This window comes from Euprymna scolopes, chromosome 3 (genome assembly GCF_053919585.1).
Source record: "Euprymna scolopes isolate OS-2025 chromosome 3, ASM5391958v1, whole genome shotgun sequence".
Lineage (NCBI taxonomy): Eukaryota > Metazoa > Mollusca > Cephalopoda > Sepiida > Sepiolidae > Euprymna > Euprymna scolopes.
In genome coordinates, this window is record NC_136484.1 from 121,919,011 (window position 1) to 121,939,752 (window position 20,742).

The 20,742-nt window shown below is 33.3% G+C and overlaps 1 protein-coding gene across 2 annotated transcripts in view; it reads left to right on the top strand.

The window, feature by feature from the left end:
- Positions 1-20,742, top strand: part of LOC145258239 (cubilin-like) — a 1,360,229-nt gene that overhangs the window by 1,222,196 nt on the left and 117,291 nt on the right. For both annotated transcript variants that reach the window (XM_080116206.1, XM_080116216.1), the window contains exon 20: positions 1,853-2,002. In XM_080116206.1, the coding sequence (XP_079972332.1) occupies positions 1,853-2,002 (150 nt within the window). The remainder of the gene's footprint in view (positions 1-1,852; positions 2,003-20,742) is intronic.

The window sequence follows — 20,742 nt, forward strand, 5'->3', positions numbered from 1 at the left end:
GAATACATAAGAGAGACGAGTACCGTAAAACCGCAGTCGCTCTATGTAATCTATTCTACATTGATTATAATCACAAATAGGAAATCTGCATTAATGAAAATATATGTAAGCGTATTTTACGACCAGACCATGCCGGGCGGCCTGCTACTATGTATATATGTATATATATACACACATACATACTAGCAGGCCGCCCGGCATGGTCTTGTTGTAAAATACGCTTGCATATAATATATATAAATCAAGTCTTACCCATATACGCATGTTTAATCCTTTTCGGGAAATCATCAATGTAGTGTATTACTTTTGCCTGAACGCCTTGGTTCATAGAGCCAACACAACAACGACGAGAATAGAAGAGACTTAAGATCTATTTACTACGCAAGCAGGCATATCTAGAAGGGTCCTATAAAAATGTTCAAAAATTTACTACATAAACATTAAAACTAGATGGCCTGACAGAAAAAAGTCAACAAACTATATGACACGGACATTTTCATTTTCAAAAGTAGAGGTCGTATAATTATTTTTTTAATACCTATAGGTAGCCGTTTCATCATTTCGAAATCATCAGTGCCGGAAGTCACGATTGCCACCGGTCGTAGAATTCGAAGCCATCCCCGACTCCATTACCAATGAACGTAACCCCAGGACCACAGTCAACCGCGACGAGATATTAATAAAAATTAACATAACATCAAATACAGGCATAAACGTCTAGAACTATCTACTGTGATCAAGCAACGGGGAAGTCGTAATCTCGCACGTACGTCAACTGACCGACTTTTTATTTCATGATTCTCAACTGTAAAGAAACTTCTTAAAGGGTGCGGAAATAATTATAATTATGAATTATTTTTATACCTATAGACACTAGTATTTCGTCATTTCTGAATTATCATGCAGGAAATCGTATGTATATATTTATATATATATATATATATATATATATATATATATTTGATGCATTGTATATTACATATCCCTATTTTCCTTAAAAAACATGCAATTCATCGGTGATCATCCAGAAGCCTTGAAATTACGAATTTATCTCTACTGACGAGAACAAGTTTATTTATCAACAATATAACTCTGTTACACGATGGTAAATTTCAAACAGACGGTATGGAATAGGTTAATCACGCACCCTCGGTATGAGAGTATATCTCCAATCTTTCTGTCTGTCCGTTCATACACAGCCTCCTCGTCTACATTCTCCTGTAGATGTCCTCGTGTAACTTCCAAATATGTTTTCGTATGCGATGCTCAAGAACCAGTAATGGCTGTCCGGTTGACCGGCTCCGACTTGGAAACGACGACTCCTCGCAATAACGCTTTGTGTACGGAAATCATTCCGGACTTCAAACAAAAGACACATTAAATTTATTTAGGTTTACTCAAGACAGAAATTAAAATATTGCATTAATATTTTTTTTTCCAAGAATTTTTTAATGTATATTTTATCAATTTTTGCGAGACATTTTATTTTTTGTTTATTTCATACTTTTCATATTAAAAAAGCCATTAAGGAAATTTATTTTCTGTTTTTTTGTATGCAAGTTCAGATGATTGGAGATTTTGAAATGTGTGATATATTAGTTTGAATTTACAGGAAACGTTTTTTTTCTTTCGTCACAAGCGAACAATTCATTTTCTTTTAAATCTATTGTATTCTTTTTATATTTATTCTCTTTTATATATTGTTTTTGCTGCAGACTAAACGACATTCGCCGTATTTATATCTGACAACCGCCATTGAAAAGTATGATGAATCGAATAATGATGTTCGTCTTTTATTTGTTGTTACTGCGTCTTAATTATTACTTTCGATATTTTTTATGCGTATTTCCAGGTAACAGCAGGCGAGACACGCTTCTCGATGTTGTGTGCTCCGACGAATCAAAAACTTTTGTGTCCACAGGACAGGAAATGTTGGTGACGCTAAAGGGCGATAACAACGTGACGGGCCGTTTTCTGGCAGCGTATTATTCTGAAGTTAAGGGTGAGTTTAATAATATTAACAGGCTTTTTAAATTGCCTACATACTTAAAAAAAAAGAAAGAAAGTTATTGAAACTTTGGAAATCTGGTTCGATGCAGGCATAGGTGATGGATACGAAATTAGTTTCAGATTGAAAAGAGAAAATTCCATGGCTAACGGGAAGACTTTGAGCGAAAGAAGAAATAATGTGAGCGTATCTTGTGGCTGAGTCAGCTATAAAAATGAGAATATGTCTTCCGATATAGTAAGTAATTTATGTATCTTCAAGACAAGTGTGTTAGCATTGTCGGATGTTAGCTCTACTGTGTAAAAGACGTATAGAACGGGGAACGTTGGGGATGTGAATAGTCTACGACAGAATAAGAAATTGAAAGACTAGAGTGAGAATGAAGAAGGGGAAAATTACGAGGAATAATAAAATAAGATAAAAAAGCTGATGTTTTATAAATTACGGGAATAGGGAAGAAGAAAGGAAACATGATAGAATTTGAAATCGAAGAGGTAACAAAGCAAGTGTGAAAAGTAAGTAGAAAAAATTGAGTAAACAAAATTTGCGAGTGAAAAATCTAACGGACGAAACTATTTCAAGTGTTTAAGAGAAGAGAAATTACATATCCAGTTCCTGACAAACATGAATTCGAAACAAATATCGATTTGATTACCATTAGCCATTTTCTATCTTACAAATGGCATGGCCAGATTAATGAAACCCGAGTAAACCAAACAGACTCTGCAATAATTTTGTTAAATAATATCATTTATTTATATTAGCTCTTCTAGCTCATTGAGAACTTAATTCATTTTTTCAAACATACAATACATACCCTCTCTCTCATATATATATATATATATATATATATATATATATATATATATAATGAAATCTAAAATAAATATATCTCTTAGAACTTATCAATATAATGGAAAGCTCAATGCATTTGGTAGAACAAGAAGACTGACAAAATAAATTGTGCATGAGGTGCCTTCAATAAGTTTCCAGACTTTTCTGTATGGGCACTTTTATTGATAGTACACGCATTAAATTCTAGCCTCCCTTCGAAGTAATCTCCTTCGTCTGCAATGCACTTGTTATACCGTTCAAACAGCTTCTGGAGGTTCTCTTTGGTGAGCCTGTCAATGACTCGTCACAGTCTCTTTCATTTCCTTAATTATCTCATAACGACAGACGCTAAGGTGTTCCTTGAGCTTAGGGAAAACAAAAGTTACTAGGAGCAAGGTCTGGACTATGGGGAGGACGAAGAACTGTTTTGAAGTCCATCTTGATCAAATAGTCTATGGCAAGGATGGAGCCCCCTTGGGACAAATTTCACGCAAATTTTCCCCATTTTCAGTTCCTTGCAAATAATTGTGAGGACAGTTCCCACACTGACATCAAACGGTGCACTTATTGTCTCTATAGACACAAGACGGTCCTTATCGATGAAATTCTTTATTTGGCCAATCAACTCTGGTGTTCTGACTTCTTTACTCCTCCTACACTTCTCGTAAGTAAAAGAATAAAGTAAATTTGAATATCTATTAATTCATAGAATATTCAAAACAAGGAATACGTTATTGAATTAATTTTGTAAATTACTTAACGTTTATTTTAATAATTTATATTACACACACACACATACACATATATGATGCAACTAAATATGTGTATATTTGTTTGTGTGTTCCTTATAGAAAAGACGGTTAGAGAATTTACATCAAATCTAAGAGTGTACTCTGACGTAAAATTATGAGATGATGATGCAAGTGTTCCCCAAATATTTAAGCTCACCTTAAGGGGGCAGAACCCCCTTAAAACCTCGAATACATCATAATTTGATGAAATTGATATATTATTGGGACAATAGATTTGAAGTGTTTCCAAATCTCTATTGCCCTTTATTTGCCGATTATGTATGCGTTCTTACCTCTAAGTGACTCATGGGGAGAGCACCTCCTTGAAACTCCAAAACTGTACATCCGATTTTAATTAAATTTAACCCCATATGAAACCAATTGATAAAATTTTAAAACGGGATAGTAAAAACCAAGAAAATAATATGTCGCTATGAGCTTAGTAAACAAAATACGTAGTAGTTATTCTAACTGAATTATGAGCAAATTTGGGCCTTCCTGCAAACACAAGAAAAATTTATGGGGGAAACACTAGGATAGAAAATAAGTATAAGAACTAAATGCCTTTTTGTTCGTTTTTTAGTACACGATGATAACGCAAATGATGTGAATTTTATTGTGTTGTAATCGCAACTGAAACTTTTATAAAATCGTTTTAGTTATGAATTCGAAAGTTATATCGATTCGAGAAAAGTTAGATCAGAAGATTCTATCGTAGAGTACATTCTTTATGACGATAACATTAAGTATAGTCCATGTTTTTAAACGTGTCTCGTACGTATGAATTCTGGCAAAACGTCGATTTCCCTCGATAAATTTGACGCCTTTATAACCAAGGAGGATACGGTTAGCGTAAGTGCACCGTAATAGTTTTCATTTGCCGGTAGGAAATCCTGAGGTGCACGCAACCGAGTCAAATGCGAGATAATGCCAATGTCTCGCAAGCTGTTAAACTAAATTCGCTTTAGATAAGATGCCAATAGAATGTGACTTTAAGTTGCATCTGGCTTTTTCAATTTATGAAAGCAGTCTATAGTGTGTCAAGATGCGAACAGACGCTGTGGCGTATATACTAATAAACGTTACAATATTGCATCAATGCCTTAGTTTTCCTATTGATAGCCTTTCTTTGCACATGGATAATTTTACGCATCGTTCTTACTGGAACGGTATTCGAAGAAAATGATCAAAATATATCGTAAAATAAAATAACTCTACTTGGAATCGACTCTCATGTTGAAAATTGCAAATTAAAAAAGTGGTGTTTAGCAAAAACTGTCCATCATTTAACACTCCATAGATTTTAGTGAAATTGCTAATATTGTTAGTTTCTTTACATTTTGTTTAGAGAGTTAACAAAATTTATTTTATCATAAACACAGTCCGAGTGGCAGTATCGTAATGACCTAAAAAAAAAAAGACGCTTCCAATAAAAATTATATTTGATTCTTTATCAAAGATAAAAAAGTAGATAAAAAAAAATTTCAATTATAAAAACCAGAAGGACGGGATTCTGCATAAAAGATCTGAAATGTATTTCTTAAATTGATTTTATGATCTTTAAAATTAGTTAATTAAAATGAATTCCAGTAACACTAGTTTACATTTTCTCCTTAGACGGTATTGGCACCGTACTTTGGTATGTTTATGTTCCGTCTTTGCTAAGCTTTTATAACAAGTACGAAGAAAAATATTTGTCAAATTTCGTTGAAAAAAAAACATGCAGCTTATTATTTGCACGATTGCGATGAGTCTACATATTTTATTCGCAAAAACAAAGGTTAGAAATTACGTTTTGAATGAGCGTCGAATACTTTTATATTTAGCTTTTTGTAGATTATGAATAGGAAAAAAAAAACTTATTTCCAAAAAATATTTTTATGCTGTTAATTTTCATGTAGTTTCGTCCCATAGAACCAAAGACATGAACACTTCAATATTCAATTTGACTGCGGGTATATATATATATATATATATATATATATATATATATATATATATATATATATATATATATATATATATATGTCACTATTTTGGCAATTTTATAAGTACCGAATCTCAGTGAGTATTCATCAGAATTTAACAAATAAAGGCTCCTTGGAAAAGTAATGACCTGGATTATGTGACATTTGCCCTTATGCTCGCATATTAAGGAGATCATCCATAGCCTATTTTTGGCAATTTTCATAAGCATAAAATGTTTCAATCATAGTCATTTGTTTTGCTAGTTTTAGATATGAATTGCAAAAATATCTGATATTTTCTCAAAACTTCTGACCTTGATAGAGGGAGACTTCATTTTGCTGCTATGGTTTCAAATGATCTGAATAACAGAAAGGGAAGACTGGATTCTAAAGATTTCTCATATGTGATATCTTCCCTCTCTTTTTTCATAAAGTAAATTTTATAGTGTATAAGGATTATTGGATACTGGAGATATTCATAATCGTACCCTATTTCCAAAAGAAGAAAAATATAACATATGAGAAATATTTTGGATCAAGTCTCCCTTTGTTGTTATTTCAGATCATATGAAACCATAGCAGCAAATTCTAGTCTGTCCTCCATCAAGGCCAGAGGTTTTATGTGTGTGTATACTTAGACAGCATCTTGTTTAAACAAATGTTATTGAAGAGCACGGAATTCTTCTGTTTTATTATCTTCCTTTTCATCTTCAATCTCCGAATAGTTTTCTTTGGTTTTTTTTTTCCAAATTGTTTAAGTTGGATCCATAGCGAGCGCTTCTGACAGAGATACCTCTATCATCCTCAGGCATGTTGTGTTGTAGAAATTGTTTTTTCTTTTTCTAATTCTATATATACATATTTTATCACGTGGTGGCTTATTAATTAGGTGGGCGAACTTTTTTTTTAATATAATTTATTATACATATTTAATATCTGCTATCCTAAGCATTTTAAAATATATCGACTGCATTCGTAATTGATATTACTGATCTGTGGTTTTTTGTTTTAATATACAATGCTTCGAGTATTTTTAGTCTCTTACATTTTTCCCGCCTTGCAAAACCTTAGTGTTTTCTACCATGATTTTCGGAATTCCGAATTATGGCAGCCATGTTTTCCCAAATGTTGCCATATCGAACTAGAGCCAGAGAGGTGGAGAGTTAATCTTCGCGACGATGTGTTTGTAGTATAACCTACGTAGTTAGTATTATTAGAGATACATTTTCCTAATGAGCAGTTAAATTAGTAAACTACATTGTTTTTTTCTAACAAATTATTTGTCTGCGAAATGTTTTTGATTACGAGGTTAGTTGTCTGCAATTTTTTATAATAATAAATTTTACTTTTTGTTATCATAGTTATATTATTATTATTATTATTATTATTATTATTATTATTATTATAGGTCCGTCTAAGCCTGGATATGACCTTAAATTATATCCGATAGTGAGGCTCAGCTTGCGGGCTTTTGGGAGTGTGGAGCCATCTCTTAATTGCCATTGCTCCCAGGTCCACCCTGACCCGGAGTGGTAGTACCTGTTAGGGTCCCAACTATGGGTTAAATAGAAACCGACTTGGAAAGTATTCTATTACAATTTTTTTTTTCTTCCAAATCATTGGATTTGCCATTAAATAACCTGAAAAGGGTTGATATGCCGTAAAACAAATCAACCAATCAACTTAGGCCCTTCTAACTATTAAATATATTTTCGATGCAATGCCGCTCGCACCAGTTTCCAAATCTCCTGTAAATGTAGTTTTATGTTTAACTTAATTTCTGAGATACACATGAGCGTGTCGTTGGGAATTTTCTTTAGCGTTCGCTGGCTTAATGGAACCTCTGTCTCCACCCGCGAATAAGTTTTCATTCGTCCCTATCGGGCCATTTAGATGCAAATGACGCAAGTCACCCTCTTCCAAATTGACAACTAGTTATGATATACGATGGCATCAACTCTAGGACACGCCATTGGTGTGACAGTTATTTAAATGAATGTTTACAATTGACTTCACGTTTCATTATCTTAACTACAACCGTCATGTTTCAAAGTCGGCTTTGGCCAGTTGCCAACCAAACAGACGTAATTCAGTGCCCAGATAGCGAATTCAAGAATGTCAGAACTCTTATTAATTCAAGGTGTTTTATTTGGTTTTACTGTAAGATTTATTATTCATTATTTCATAACTAGTGTAGACACTCCGTCAAAAAGAAAGTAGATGCTTCGTCAGTGTTCGCACTACGTATTTATCCTTCACATATATTTATTAAACGTATAATTGTAACAGCACGAACGCGCAATACATGATGCCATCACCGGTAAAGAAAAAAATGACTATAAAAAGGAAAGAGAGAACGACCACATTAAAGATGTGAAGCACGGAACGAGATAACGTTGGTGACGCCACGGCTATAACAATGAGGAGATAAATGTTACAACGAAAAAGCGAGTTGTCTACTTTGCAACTGAGATATACAACGTGTCCTGATTCTCGGACAGCAATTGCTAATAAACAACCGATTATGAACATTTCTTGTAGGAGTACGCTACCCTAACTAAAAAAAAACGAGATAATACCTGGACGAAGATTACATGAAAACAGAAAAGGTATTAGATTACCTCCACACCCTGAAGTGAGTATTGAAAAACGGAAAAGGAGTGTATTAATAAGAGTAATAGTTTTGGCTTCTGAGAGACAAATGCCAAACTTCTATTAGTAATAGATATGCCAGAATGTTTTTCGATTTTAATGCATTTTTATTTTTTGTATTACTGTCTTCAGTGAAATGAAATGCGTTGAATATTGAATGATTTTTATTTCGTTTTATAGTAAAAGTAACAAAATATGCCTGTTTAGTTTCATCTATAAACATTAATGAAATTACATGACCACACATGTGAGTGCGTTTTTCGCCCCTGGGTAAATTATATATGCACTAGCAAACCTTACGGTGTTGCCCGGTAATAAAATACACTTAAATATGATTTAGTTTATGCAGATTTTGTATTTATTAGATAGGCAATTCTCTGTTGATCATTATATTCAATATATAGTAGTAATTTCAAAATTAAAAAAAAATTGACTTGGCTGCCCGTCGGCTAGAATCGTAATGAAAACATTTAGTTCTCTAATGTTCTTTGTTTTTTAGCTCTTTATGTTGCTTTTGTCCTTCGCATCCCCGATATATTTTCATTTCTTGCATTTTTATAACCGAATACTCCACTATATAAATATTTTGCACGCAATACGTGACATAGGGATGCATGGATATAAAAAAAAAACTTTAAAAGTTAGCGAAGTTAAATGTATATTTGTGCAAACGTGGAGGACACAAATTAAATGGACTTACACCTGCCATGTTACAGAAACCGAATCAAATTTTTCCCCATGTTCAAATGCCCCATATATTAAGTATAATAAATTGGTATGTTCATCTCTTGTTAACTGTTACGTCTAATTATATTAATGCATATATTCTACATGATTTATGCTTGCGTAATATTTGCGTAAAAAATTTATAGTAAACACACAACTCTTTCCATATATATATTTATGTATACGTATATTTGTGTTTTAAAAATGTTGCCTACCAAACTCCTCTTGGAGCTTTTGGTCTACAGACAAAACCTTTATATATAGAGTATTCGAGCCCATGCGAAACTTTAAATTTGGGTTTTAGACGGGGGAAAATTGTTACAAAAGTGTAAGAATTAAAAAATATAATTTGCCAGGTGAAGGTTAGACGCCGGCATTGCAAACTTTAGTCTTGCAGCAAACATATCTTAATAGTTCAGTCAATCATGGCAGAGGGAAAATGAACCATAAGCTAAACGTTTTGTTTTCGATTCTTGGTGGTGGCGCACGAGTCATTTTTCTATTTTAACTTTTTAAATTATTACTATATATTGGATCCAATATAATATGGTCCTGGATACGACCTTAAACTATATCCGATGGTGAGGCCTCGGCTTGTGGGCTCTGGGGAGTGTGGAGCCACCATTTAATTACCATTGCTCCCAGGTCCACTCTAACCCGGAGTGGTAGTACCTGTTAGGGTCCCAACTATGGGTTAAATAGAAACCGATTTGGAAAGTATTCTATTACATTTTTTTTCTTCCAAATCATTGGATTTGCCATTAAATAAACTGAAAAGGGTTGATATGCCGTAAAACAACCAACCAACCAATATAATATAATAACAAATACGAAATTTGTTTTAATCAAAATATCATACTAAAGCGTAGTTTACGACCGGGGAATACCGGACTCCCTGCTAGTAATCGCTAAAATAAAGGACGAAAGTTATAATATACAATGTCCCAACGTTTACACATCAGATCACGGGTTGTCTAATACCCCTTAAGGTCGAAAACTCGTGTGTGTATATATATATATATATAAAACCTCAAAGTAATATATAACACTTAGATTCTTCGCGGGTTAAATAACGAAATTTCTCTTAATACCGATAACTTATTTTATTCATTCTTTTTCTTATTTACAACGTGATTTAGATGGAACGTGATCAATATGAGGTTGTTCATTTTTCTAACTAATATTACATTTTTCGTTACAGGCATAAATCGCTACTAATAAAGAGTAATATTTATCCATGTTTAAAATTGTATTAATCTTTTCTCTAAATTAAAATGTTGCGAACAAAGAAGCGTATTTGACTGTGTCCAGTTATATGACAATTTATATCTTATTATAGCGTGAGACTATATAGCTACAACCAATATATTTCTATAGATGAGTATTAGTTTATCACGATGCAAGATTTGAATATATGCCGGTGTCGAGAAGGCGGACAAGAGCGAAGCGATTTTTTTTTATAAATATAACTTGTTTACAGTAAAACATCTACAGTTATTTTATGTATGCGACAATATTCTATAATATATTTCGAAGTAACTCTATATCAACTGTGGATGGTTCAAATTTCTTGAAACTCGCATATCCTGGTAATGTTTTTTGTCTGTTTTTGACCTCCGCAACACCGATATATTTCCATTTCTTGCACTTTTGTAACCTTCTAATAATCCACTATATAAATATTTTGCACGCAATACTTTGAGCAAAATACATTTTATAACATTAAATAAGCATATTTTTTTTATTTCCTTGCTTGTCTATAATCAGGACCCAAACGACGAAGCAAATATTTACGGATATATTTCCATTTAGTTACATTTTTTTTTATTTATTAATATATTTTATGTTTATAATTTGATATTTCCATCTAAACATATTTTAGTTTTTATACAATGCATATTATTTATCTGGTCTGACACAGGTGGAGTAGGTGTTGTTTGTACGAGTCGAGGATAACTCTTTGTCAATCCGTCCAGCAGTGACTATATTGCTGTTCAGCTTTTAGAAAGTCCACATTTCCGGGTTTTACCTTATCTGAAAAGGAGTTTGTTGAAAACTGCCCCTGAAAATTGACGACACTCTGAGGGAACGCCAACTAGTTGCTCACGTCTTAGAAAACTTCATCTAGTACGCTGACTTATCAAAACTGTACTTCTACTTGTGCCTAAGTACATGGAAAAATATTTTATTAAAATGTATTAGTTTAATAATTATTCAAATGAATACCAGTATTTATGCTTTTCTTCATATAGTCATTTAAAAAGCGTCTCTTTTTTGCTCATAATTTTCAGCAAGGATAAAGTTTAGTCGTTAGAACGTTGTTGCTCACATTTTAGTTTTCATGTAGATTTTGTTTGTGTTATCAGCTTAGGACTTCAAATGGAAACTTTTATTTCTTCTGGGGAGTGGCAGTAGCTGCGAATGCCAGAGAACATATGACAGTACCCTCCACTTTACTCTACGAACACTCAGGCGATTATTGCAGCGAGTGAAAACCAAAATTTACCCACCGCACTAGTTAGTACCATCCTGATCAAAAACACTAACTTAATCGCCAGACAATCTCGCAAAGATTATAATTCTTATTGCGTGATCATGTTGGAGGGTGCGCATAAACTTTTGACTCCGCCCGCCTCTCCTTCCTAACACATGCTTAGTACGACCAACATTTAATGGTGCACGACTATCTCGCTGTTTAAACTATTTTGAATTTGACGTTTTAATGTGGAGAGTAATTTAATATTAATGACAAAAGTATGTGACCTCGTAGCACGGAAAGTGTTCGTCCATTAAGATTAGGATAATTGACGTTTTCTGCGGCGATATGAGACATATTGAATTATTAAGCGTGTTTAAGCTAATCCAAAAAGTGCGCACAACTGCAGCTATCTTCCCTAAGTATTCAGCATAATGGTAATCTATTATATAAAGGCCAGTTGTCTGTGGGTATATGATTTTGTATGTCCAGCAGTAAAATAAGACACTGCAAAACAAACAATCATTAAGTTGGTATATTCTTAATCCGCTTTGTCCTAGATAAAGGATATCTAAAAAAAAAAAAATCATTCTCTCCGAGTCAACTGGGCGAGATTTCGCTATTACTTTGAGTAATATTTGGAAATAGAATGTCGTATCATTACTTGTGAGATCTATTATATACAGGAGAGTTGTAGGTATGTGTATGTGTAGTTGAAGAGGGATGGGCTGGGTGGTTGAAGTAGAAAGAGAAGTAGAATATTACTAGAAACATGTGAAACTTTTGCCCCAGGACAATCCGAATGCTAGTCTATAATATAAAGAGCAGTTGTCTGTGGGTACGTTTCTACGTTCGACTACAATCTACGAAACGAACAACAACGTTGGTATTTTCTTGATCTGTGTCGTCCCGGATGAATAATATCTAAAATATGGGAAAAGTATTCGTTCTATGACCTAAAACTGGTGCATATTTCGTCAAGCAAACACTGTTTCCAACAAAATTATGTACGAATTAAAGGGGAGTGACTATGATATTTTTAATGAAGGAATTTGTCTTTCGAGTGGTGTGTGTGTCCAGCTAGACAGTAATGGGCTGCGCTGTGTGAAGAAGAAAGAAGGTGGGAAGAGGGAGTGGAGGAAAAAAGAAAGATAAAGAGAAGATAGATGTTTTAGCAAAATTGTTAAACTTTTGCTCCGGGTAACGCTAGGTACACCTGCTAGTTATTTCTATAAAATGTGAGGAATCAGATCCTAAAGCAACGAGTAAAATTTGACGATATGAATCAACTACAAAAATGTCTTATAACTGTTTAACGTTACATTTATAATTGGGGAAAGTTGTTGGTTGTTTTCTTAATTACGATCTCAAGTGACACTCGCGTGATATTTAGGGACTCTGATCCCGACATTCATGACACCAACCACCTTAAATACCGTATTAAGGGTTTCAAGACAGTTCCTACGATACTAGTCATCCAGCTTCAAGTTAGGATTAATGTTGGAGTTAAAATCCTTTTCCTATTTTTACCTGAAGTAAATTTCAGTGTTTATTAATTCTGCTCTGGTCTGGTGTTACCAGATCGGGCTGCCTAAAGATACTGGCTTCATTACCTAGTGTTTTTTTATCCTTCCATTTGCAAAACTCCATGTTCCGTAGAGTCAAAAACAAAATAACGTTCCTCTAAACAAACAACAAACATGAATAAATATTCGCAGAGATAAAGAACTTGAAGCATAAAAACGTTTTTAAAATAACAAGATTCAGCTTTAAATAACTCGAAAACGTGTGATATGTTTTAAAACAAAACAACTAATCGAGACCGAACTAATTTTACTGATTGTTTTTATGACATTATATATATATATATATATGAGAGAGAGAGAGCGCGAGTGAGTGAGAATGTTTTGAGGATACTTCTAAACCTATATACTCAACGAATTTTTTATCTAAAGATTTGACATTTAATATATTGAGTATTCAGACACGTAGAAAACTTTTAATCGATTTTTCACCCGAAAAGGGTTGCAAAGGGGTCAAATTAAAAAAAAAATGGTACATAGGGGTCATCGAATTTTTATCTGTATGTCCACTTTCACAAATGAGCATGCGTGAATCGTTTACGTGACATTTGTTATGTTAAGAATAAGTAGGGTTGAAAACACTTTGAAGCTCGTGTCAATAAATAAAACCCTTGCAGATCGTGGCCTAATGGGTATCCTACTTGATTCATTGTCTTTAGGTTTTGATCTCAGCTTGAGTATTTTTTTATTTACAAGAAGCGAGCTCTTTAGAAAAAAAATGTAATATTCACATGCACAGGTCTCAGTTTCTATATTAATTAAAATATGATATTTATGCGTATTTTACGAGCGTGCAACGCCGGGTGGCCTACTAGTATATGTGTTTCAATAACGATTCTTGTATTCTTAGACACAGTTTTATATATTTGATGTAATTTGTATTGATGTAATTTATATAATTTATAATATATTTGTTGAATCATTTCGAGCCAACAAGATTATATTTATGATACTTTCTATGAAAATGTTTTTATTATGAAGTGCTTTTATATACTGTTCGCAATATGTAAGTGAATTTGTTATAATTTAATGTTAAGTTCAATAGAAAAAGAAAAATCCTTCTTTCATATTACTTTCATGGAGGTATTGGTTTCTAGACCTTTATTATTTCATGCAATGTTGAGTTTTAGATTTTTGGGCTTGCTTCGGTTTCTATCCTTTCAAAATATTCAAATTATTCATTGCATTTTTATGGAATACTAGCTGGCCGCCCGGCATTGCCTGGTCGTAAAATATACTTAAATATGATCTTATGATCAAATATTGTTTGGATGTCGTATTTATTATATTATATTAGACCCAATATATAGTAATGATTTAAAATAAAAAAAATGACTAGTGCGCCCCATCGAGAAACGAAACCAAAACGTTTAGGTTACAATTTACTTTTTCCTTTGACGTTAATGCCTGAGCTATGAAGACTTATTTGCTGCAAGGCTAAAAATATAAACCTGAACCAATAGCTACTACGTTCCACATGTATATTTGTAGTGCTGTCGTTTGACCTTCACTGGACAAATTTCCTTTTTTTTATTTTCACACTTTTGCACTAGTTTTCTCCGGCTATAACCCAAGTATAAAGTTTCGTATCGGCTAGAATATCCTATATATTAAGTTTCATGTCTGTAGACAAAAAACTGACAGGATTTCGGTAGGCAACATTTTTTAACCTAATATATATATCAGGTTTGTGTTTACTATAACCTTTTTACGCAAATATTACGCATGTAGAATATCTGCATGAATATAATTACACGTAATAGTTAACTAAAGATGATCATCCCATAAGAAAAAAAAAACTAATAGGGAATTAATTAAAATGAATGTTTAAAAGAATATACAAATTAGCTAGTTCTTTTGCAGATGAACGTAATTCCACGACCCGTATATAACAAAGTTGTATTTTCTTTTTTAAATAAATAGAAAAAAGGGGTCTTAATATGAATATCAATACACACAAAATAAACCAAAATTTATAGGAGTATAGATCTTAAACTGATTTTTTCTACTACATATCTCAGCTAGCTAGATTATCTAACAATTAGATTACATCTTTGCTTGCCTATGGATAGAAACCACTCGGACGCTGGTCTTATTAAACTATTTGAAAGGAAAAGAATATTAACAGAAAATATCAGAGAGAGAGGGGTAACTTTTGTGGGTGTTGGAGAGAAAAACAGACAGGTAACTCGCTCATATTTAGTTACACTGTGAGCACCTATCTCTTACACGCTCAACAAAGCTCTAGATACCTCTTTCCTGTTTTAAGCCATGTTCGAAAATCTCGGTCCGGAATTCACGTGGTTTTATCGACTTCCGTCTGGGGTTAACTTTTACCCCGAAGTGTCACTCAATTTTGTTTCCCTTCAAATACGATTCTCGTTATGTCAAATTTGCATTTTACAGATAACACTAAGATATGCATGTTAATAAGATATTGATTTTCTATGCCTATCTAGTCATAGAACGGTGCAGATTCAATTCAATACCAATAAAATTGAGCAATGTATTTAGCTTTCTCGCAACAGTTGGATGTGACAAGTTTGAGCTTATTGCAACGTAGTCATTGTTAAATATCTTCTTGGCTAATGATTACCTATAAAGTTTGCCCCTGTTTGAGGAACGGCCTTAATCTGAAGACATAATATCAGCTCTTTAAATGAATACACGCGAAAGTTATTTTTCCATTTATCTATAATAATCTCGGGGCAAATTACTAGTATTTTAAATATATACTTTATCTCTATTATTATATAAAATAAACTTTGTATGCGAGAGTTCGTCCCCTATGTATTCCTAAATGGCTTGGCCGATTTTGATGAAATTTCACACGAAGGTACATTATGTGACTGGCAGTGTTCTTAGAGTTTGTATCGGAGTGACTTCGATAGTATCAAGAATCGAAATTATCTGATGAAAGAAGGAACAGGTGGTTTTCATTAAAGTAAACACCTTACACAGCCTAACATCACATGTGCATTTAAAAAGTTTTATTACCACACAAGCAGTAAGGCTAAGCATATAAAATCAGCAGTAGGTTCTTTGATATGACAGGGCGCGTTCGAAATTAATGTTTCTGTTTGAAGCAAGACACGTTTTGCATTTTAAACTTTAATTTAAGCCATTGTATATGAAAATAATTTTAAATAGAAACACATATGTAAAAATACGTTTCGAAAGCAATTCAACACAAAGAATAAACACTTTAAAAGAATGTTTATCAATATATTTCGACGAAAACTCGCCATTATCAAAGTGTTTTCTCTTACGACCCAATGTGGTATTGTTAGCCGGACAAGTCCATTTGTTGTTCAGCGGTGTTTGTTTTATTATCAAGTCCAGGAATGCACTTGGCATGTGCTAAAAGGTATATTTGATTAGTTTCCTGTTTTAAAGACGTTCCTGGACTTTAAGAAAAAACAACAAAAAAACACCGTTGAACAACAACAGGACTTGTCCCGTAAACATTACTACCATGCGCCGTAAGAGAAAAAATCATAAGGGTTAATTTAGCCGAAATATATTGATAAACATTCTTTTAAAGTGTTTATTCTTTGCGTTGGGTGGTTTTATTAACGTATTTTTGCATACGTGATTCTATTTAATTTCTTATTCACTTACATCATTAAAACAGGAAACTAATCAAATAAAAATAAGTTTATAAAATCATTTTCTCTACAGTGCAATGTAGACTACAATGTATTGTGAACTATCACTGCGGAGATGCATGTGAAGCTTCTTCTCGGTGCATCGCGATGGGCCACAGACAATCGATTTGATTGAAAAATGGGCGATTTCACCGATTTCGATGACAATAAAAATATGGGAACGTGAAACATTCGTTTATCATTCAATCCTGGGCAATTGCGGGTCTCCCTACTAGTCTATCTATATAATTAAAAAACTCAAATGACCTTGTAACGGGTGTTGTAACCCCACATCCTATTTATGACTTCCGGTGCGCATGCGTACATAAACATAAACCCATAACAGCGAAAACAAATAAACACAAGTCGCTACTTTTGCAGAATTTGAACTGCGCACTAAAATATTAACGCTATTATTTAGAAATTATTATTTAACATGGGAAGGGCGGGGATGTTTTGTAACTATTATGTATTACAACTAAATCGACTTTGACGCGTTGACGACCATAAGAACAATTTACAACGGCGATTTCCCCACCACCTTTTTTTTAAAATGTATTCTCCATTTTTTAATACACCTTTCTTAAAAACATTCATACATTTTCTTCTACACTACCAACATAAATAAAATAACCCCGAAAAGTTATTTTTGCGTTACAAATAATCAACGCGACAATAAAACGTATTGTTTTACTGTGTACGTTTTCAGCGTGCCAATTGTTTTTTCGTTTTGTTTTTTCGCGTTTAAATTAAGATATATCAAAATTTGAATTTAACTTTTAGTAATATGGTATTTCGGTTTCGATTATACCTGAGGGAACTCAAGTTTACAGATGTTTGTTTAAATAGACAATTGGCGAGATTAGTTACAGGCGCCGCTCCCGTGGGTCGATCGGTAGAACTGCTGACTGCCAACGCGATGGTTCTAGGTTCAATCCTCGGCTTGGGAGAGGTGCTAATCTAACGGCACTGATGAGCTGTGATACAACGAAACAGGACTGTATGTCGATGACTTCAAATAAATACCAGAACGGATTTCCCGGGAAAACGGTTGCCCTCCCTAGGGGGTGCCTTTCTGGTGAAAATGCGTAAAATTGACATTTCTGTGCTTATTAAAAAAAGATTGATGCCTTGGATTTTTATAAAACCTTCTGAAAAGTTGACTAGCTGATATATATATATATATATATATATATATATATATATATATATATATATATATATATATTCATAAAATTTGGTTTCGGTTAAGCTCATATGGATTTTTTTTATTTTTGAAATCACAACTTTAAAATATACAAGACTCGATAGAAAATTGACTCTGTAATAACATATATGAAATCTGCATAAAATTAAAATATATTTAAGCGTATTTCAAGACGAGGATACGCCGAGCGTCCCTGCTAGCTTAAATAATTTGCAGTGTTAACAAAAGCGCTACAATAATATCAGGGTGTCTCCATTTATGCTGCACATTCACAGAATGCCAACATAAATATATTACATATGAAAGAATCTGATGTGGAATTTCTAAAGGACTTCCTAGTTAGTATTTAATACAAAAATAAGCACATATTTCACCATATTCAACCATCAATTTGACATAAAGCATTAAGTCAACGTGCCCTAACTTTTCCCGTTTTAACTTTATTTGTAATTATATCATTTCTCCCATATATTTGCAATAGTTTCATTGATATTAATAGTAATTCATTTAAATTATTTAATAAAAACGGATTAATTACAAAACCATTCCCTTAAAATATGATCATTAATTTCCATGAAGGTCGTCGTGTCAACACCGTCTAGCTTGCTAGAAAGAAATGTATACCGACAGAGAAAGAAGGTAAAGAACTGCTTTCTCTCTCCTTTCGCCCCCCCTTTCTCTCTTGCTCACACACTCCCTATCCTCCTTCGTCCTCGCTTACTCCTTCTCGTTCCTCTACTCTCTCACTTCATTATCCCCAATCCCCTTTGCTCTTTCTGGCGACGTCAATTTTTTTTTTATTGATTTTAACGGAGCCTCATCCCTACACTTCATTGCTCACGGGAATACATTTCTATTTTCTATACATTTCTTTTTTAAAAGATAAATAAATTTATATTTATTTATATGAATAAATGCGAAAGTTTTGTCTCGTTTCTACAAGAATTCTATGAATAAAATGTCTATTTAACATTTTGGTTTCGAAGTAGTCAAATTAAAATTACTTTGAGAAACAAAGCTCGCAATAAGTGTTTGCCAGTTTAAAATGTCATTGGTTTGATTGATCATCAACAATTTTTAGGCAGTTTAACGTCAAATTGTCATGTTGGCAAATATTCATCGGCATCAAGTTTTAATATCTTCAAATACCTATACATTGATTTAATTTCCATGCGTATATATTTTTGGTCCCCCGACAAAAGGAGGGTGGACCTGTAAATTCACTCTTGTGCGTTCGTCCGTTTGTCTGTCCGCACTTTTCTCAATAATTACGAACCAAAATCGCAAATTTATAAAGCTAACTGGACTGAATTTAGCAAACTTTGCGCAAACCTAATTAATCAAGAAATAGTTAGCAAACCAGATCCTATGTTAGCTTTCACCAATACACTAAACGAAATAGCAATCAAGACAATCCCAAAATCTTCCATTAAACCACACCCAAAATCAACGCCATGGTTCACAATAAAATGTAAAGAAGCAATAGCCAACAGGAAAAAAATGCTAAAACACTTCAAACAACATCCTACAAAACCCAACCTTCAAAAATACCTACAAGCACGAGCAAAAGCACGCTATATTATAAAAAAAGCAAAAAAGAAACCTGGCAAAAGTATATTTCCAAATTGAACAACACGCCATCAAAAAGAACATGGGAAATAATAAGAAAAATAACTTGAAAACAACTTGGAACACCAATAAATAATATAAGTACACCAAATGGTAGACAAACTATAGACAAAAAAGAAATAGCAAACATAATCGCAAATGAATTCAGCCAAAACTCATCATCCACCCACTACTCCCTCAAATTCCAAAAATACAAAAACAACGCAGAAAAAGAAAAACTCAATTTCACATCCAATAACAAAGAATACTATAACAACTCTTTCACTATAACAGAACTAAAAAAGGCAATTCATAAAAGTAAAGATACAGCTACCGGTCCAGACGACATCCACTATCAATTTCTAAAACACATGCCAGACACATCTCTCAACATTCTCTTACAAATAATTAACAAACTATGGTGGACTAACAATTTCCCAAAACACTGGCTCGACTCCAATATCATTCCAATTCCTAAAGCAGGAAAAGATCACTCCAACCCAACCAATTATGGTCCTATCGCCTTAACAAGCTGTATATGCAAAACAACAGAAAGGATGGTCAATACAAGACTAATGTGGCATCTAGAAAAATATAATCTTATCTCTACACACCAAAGCGGATTTAGACAAAATCAATGACCAACTTATTCGGCTAGAAACATATCCGTAACGGTCTAATAAGAAACCATCCCGTGGTCTCAATCTTTTTTGATATCGAAAAGGCGTATGAGACCACGTGGAGATATGGAATCTTGAAAGATATTCATAATATGGGAATCAGAGGAAACCTAGCAAAATTTATCCAAGAATTCTTATCCGACAGAACATTTAAAGTATGCTTAGGAAATACAACATCAGATCAATACACACAAGAAACAGGGGTACCACAGGGTAGCGTACTATCTGCCACCCTTTTTCTAATTAAAATCAACGGTATAATCGAAAATGTTAACATGGGATTCGAAAAAACACTATTTGTTGATGACTTTTCAATAACTTGCTAATCACCAAATATGCCAACTATTGAAAGACAAATGCAACATTGTCTTAACAAAATAGATCTTTGGGTTAACCAAAATGGATTCAAAATGTCCAAAAGCAAAACCACATGTATCCACTTTTGTAGGAAACGAAAATACCACCTTGACCCACAGCTCAAACTAGATGGACAACTAATACTAGTAGTACAACACACCAAATTTCTAGGGATCATTTTAGACAACAAACTAAACTTCAAGGAG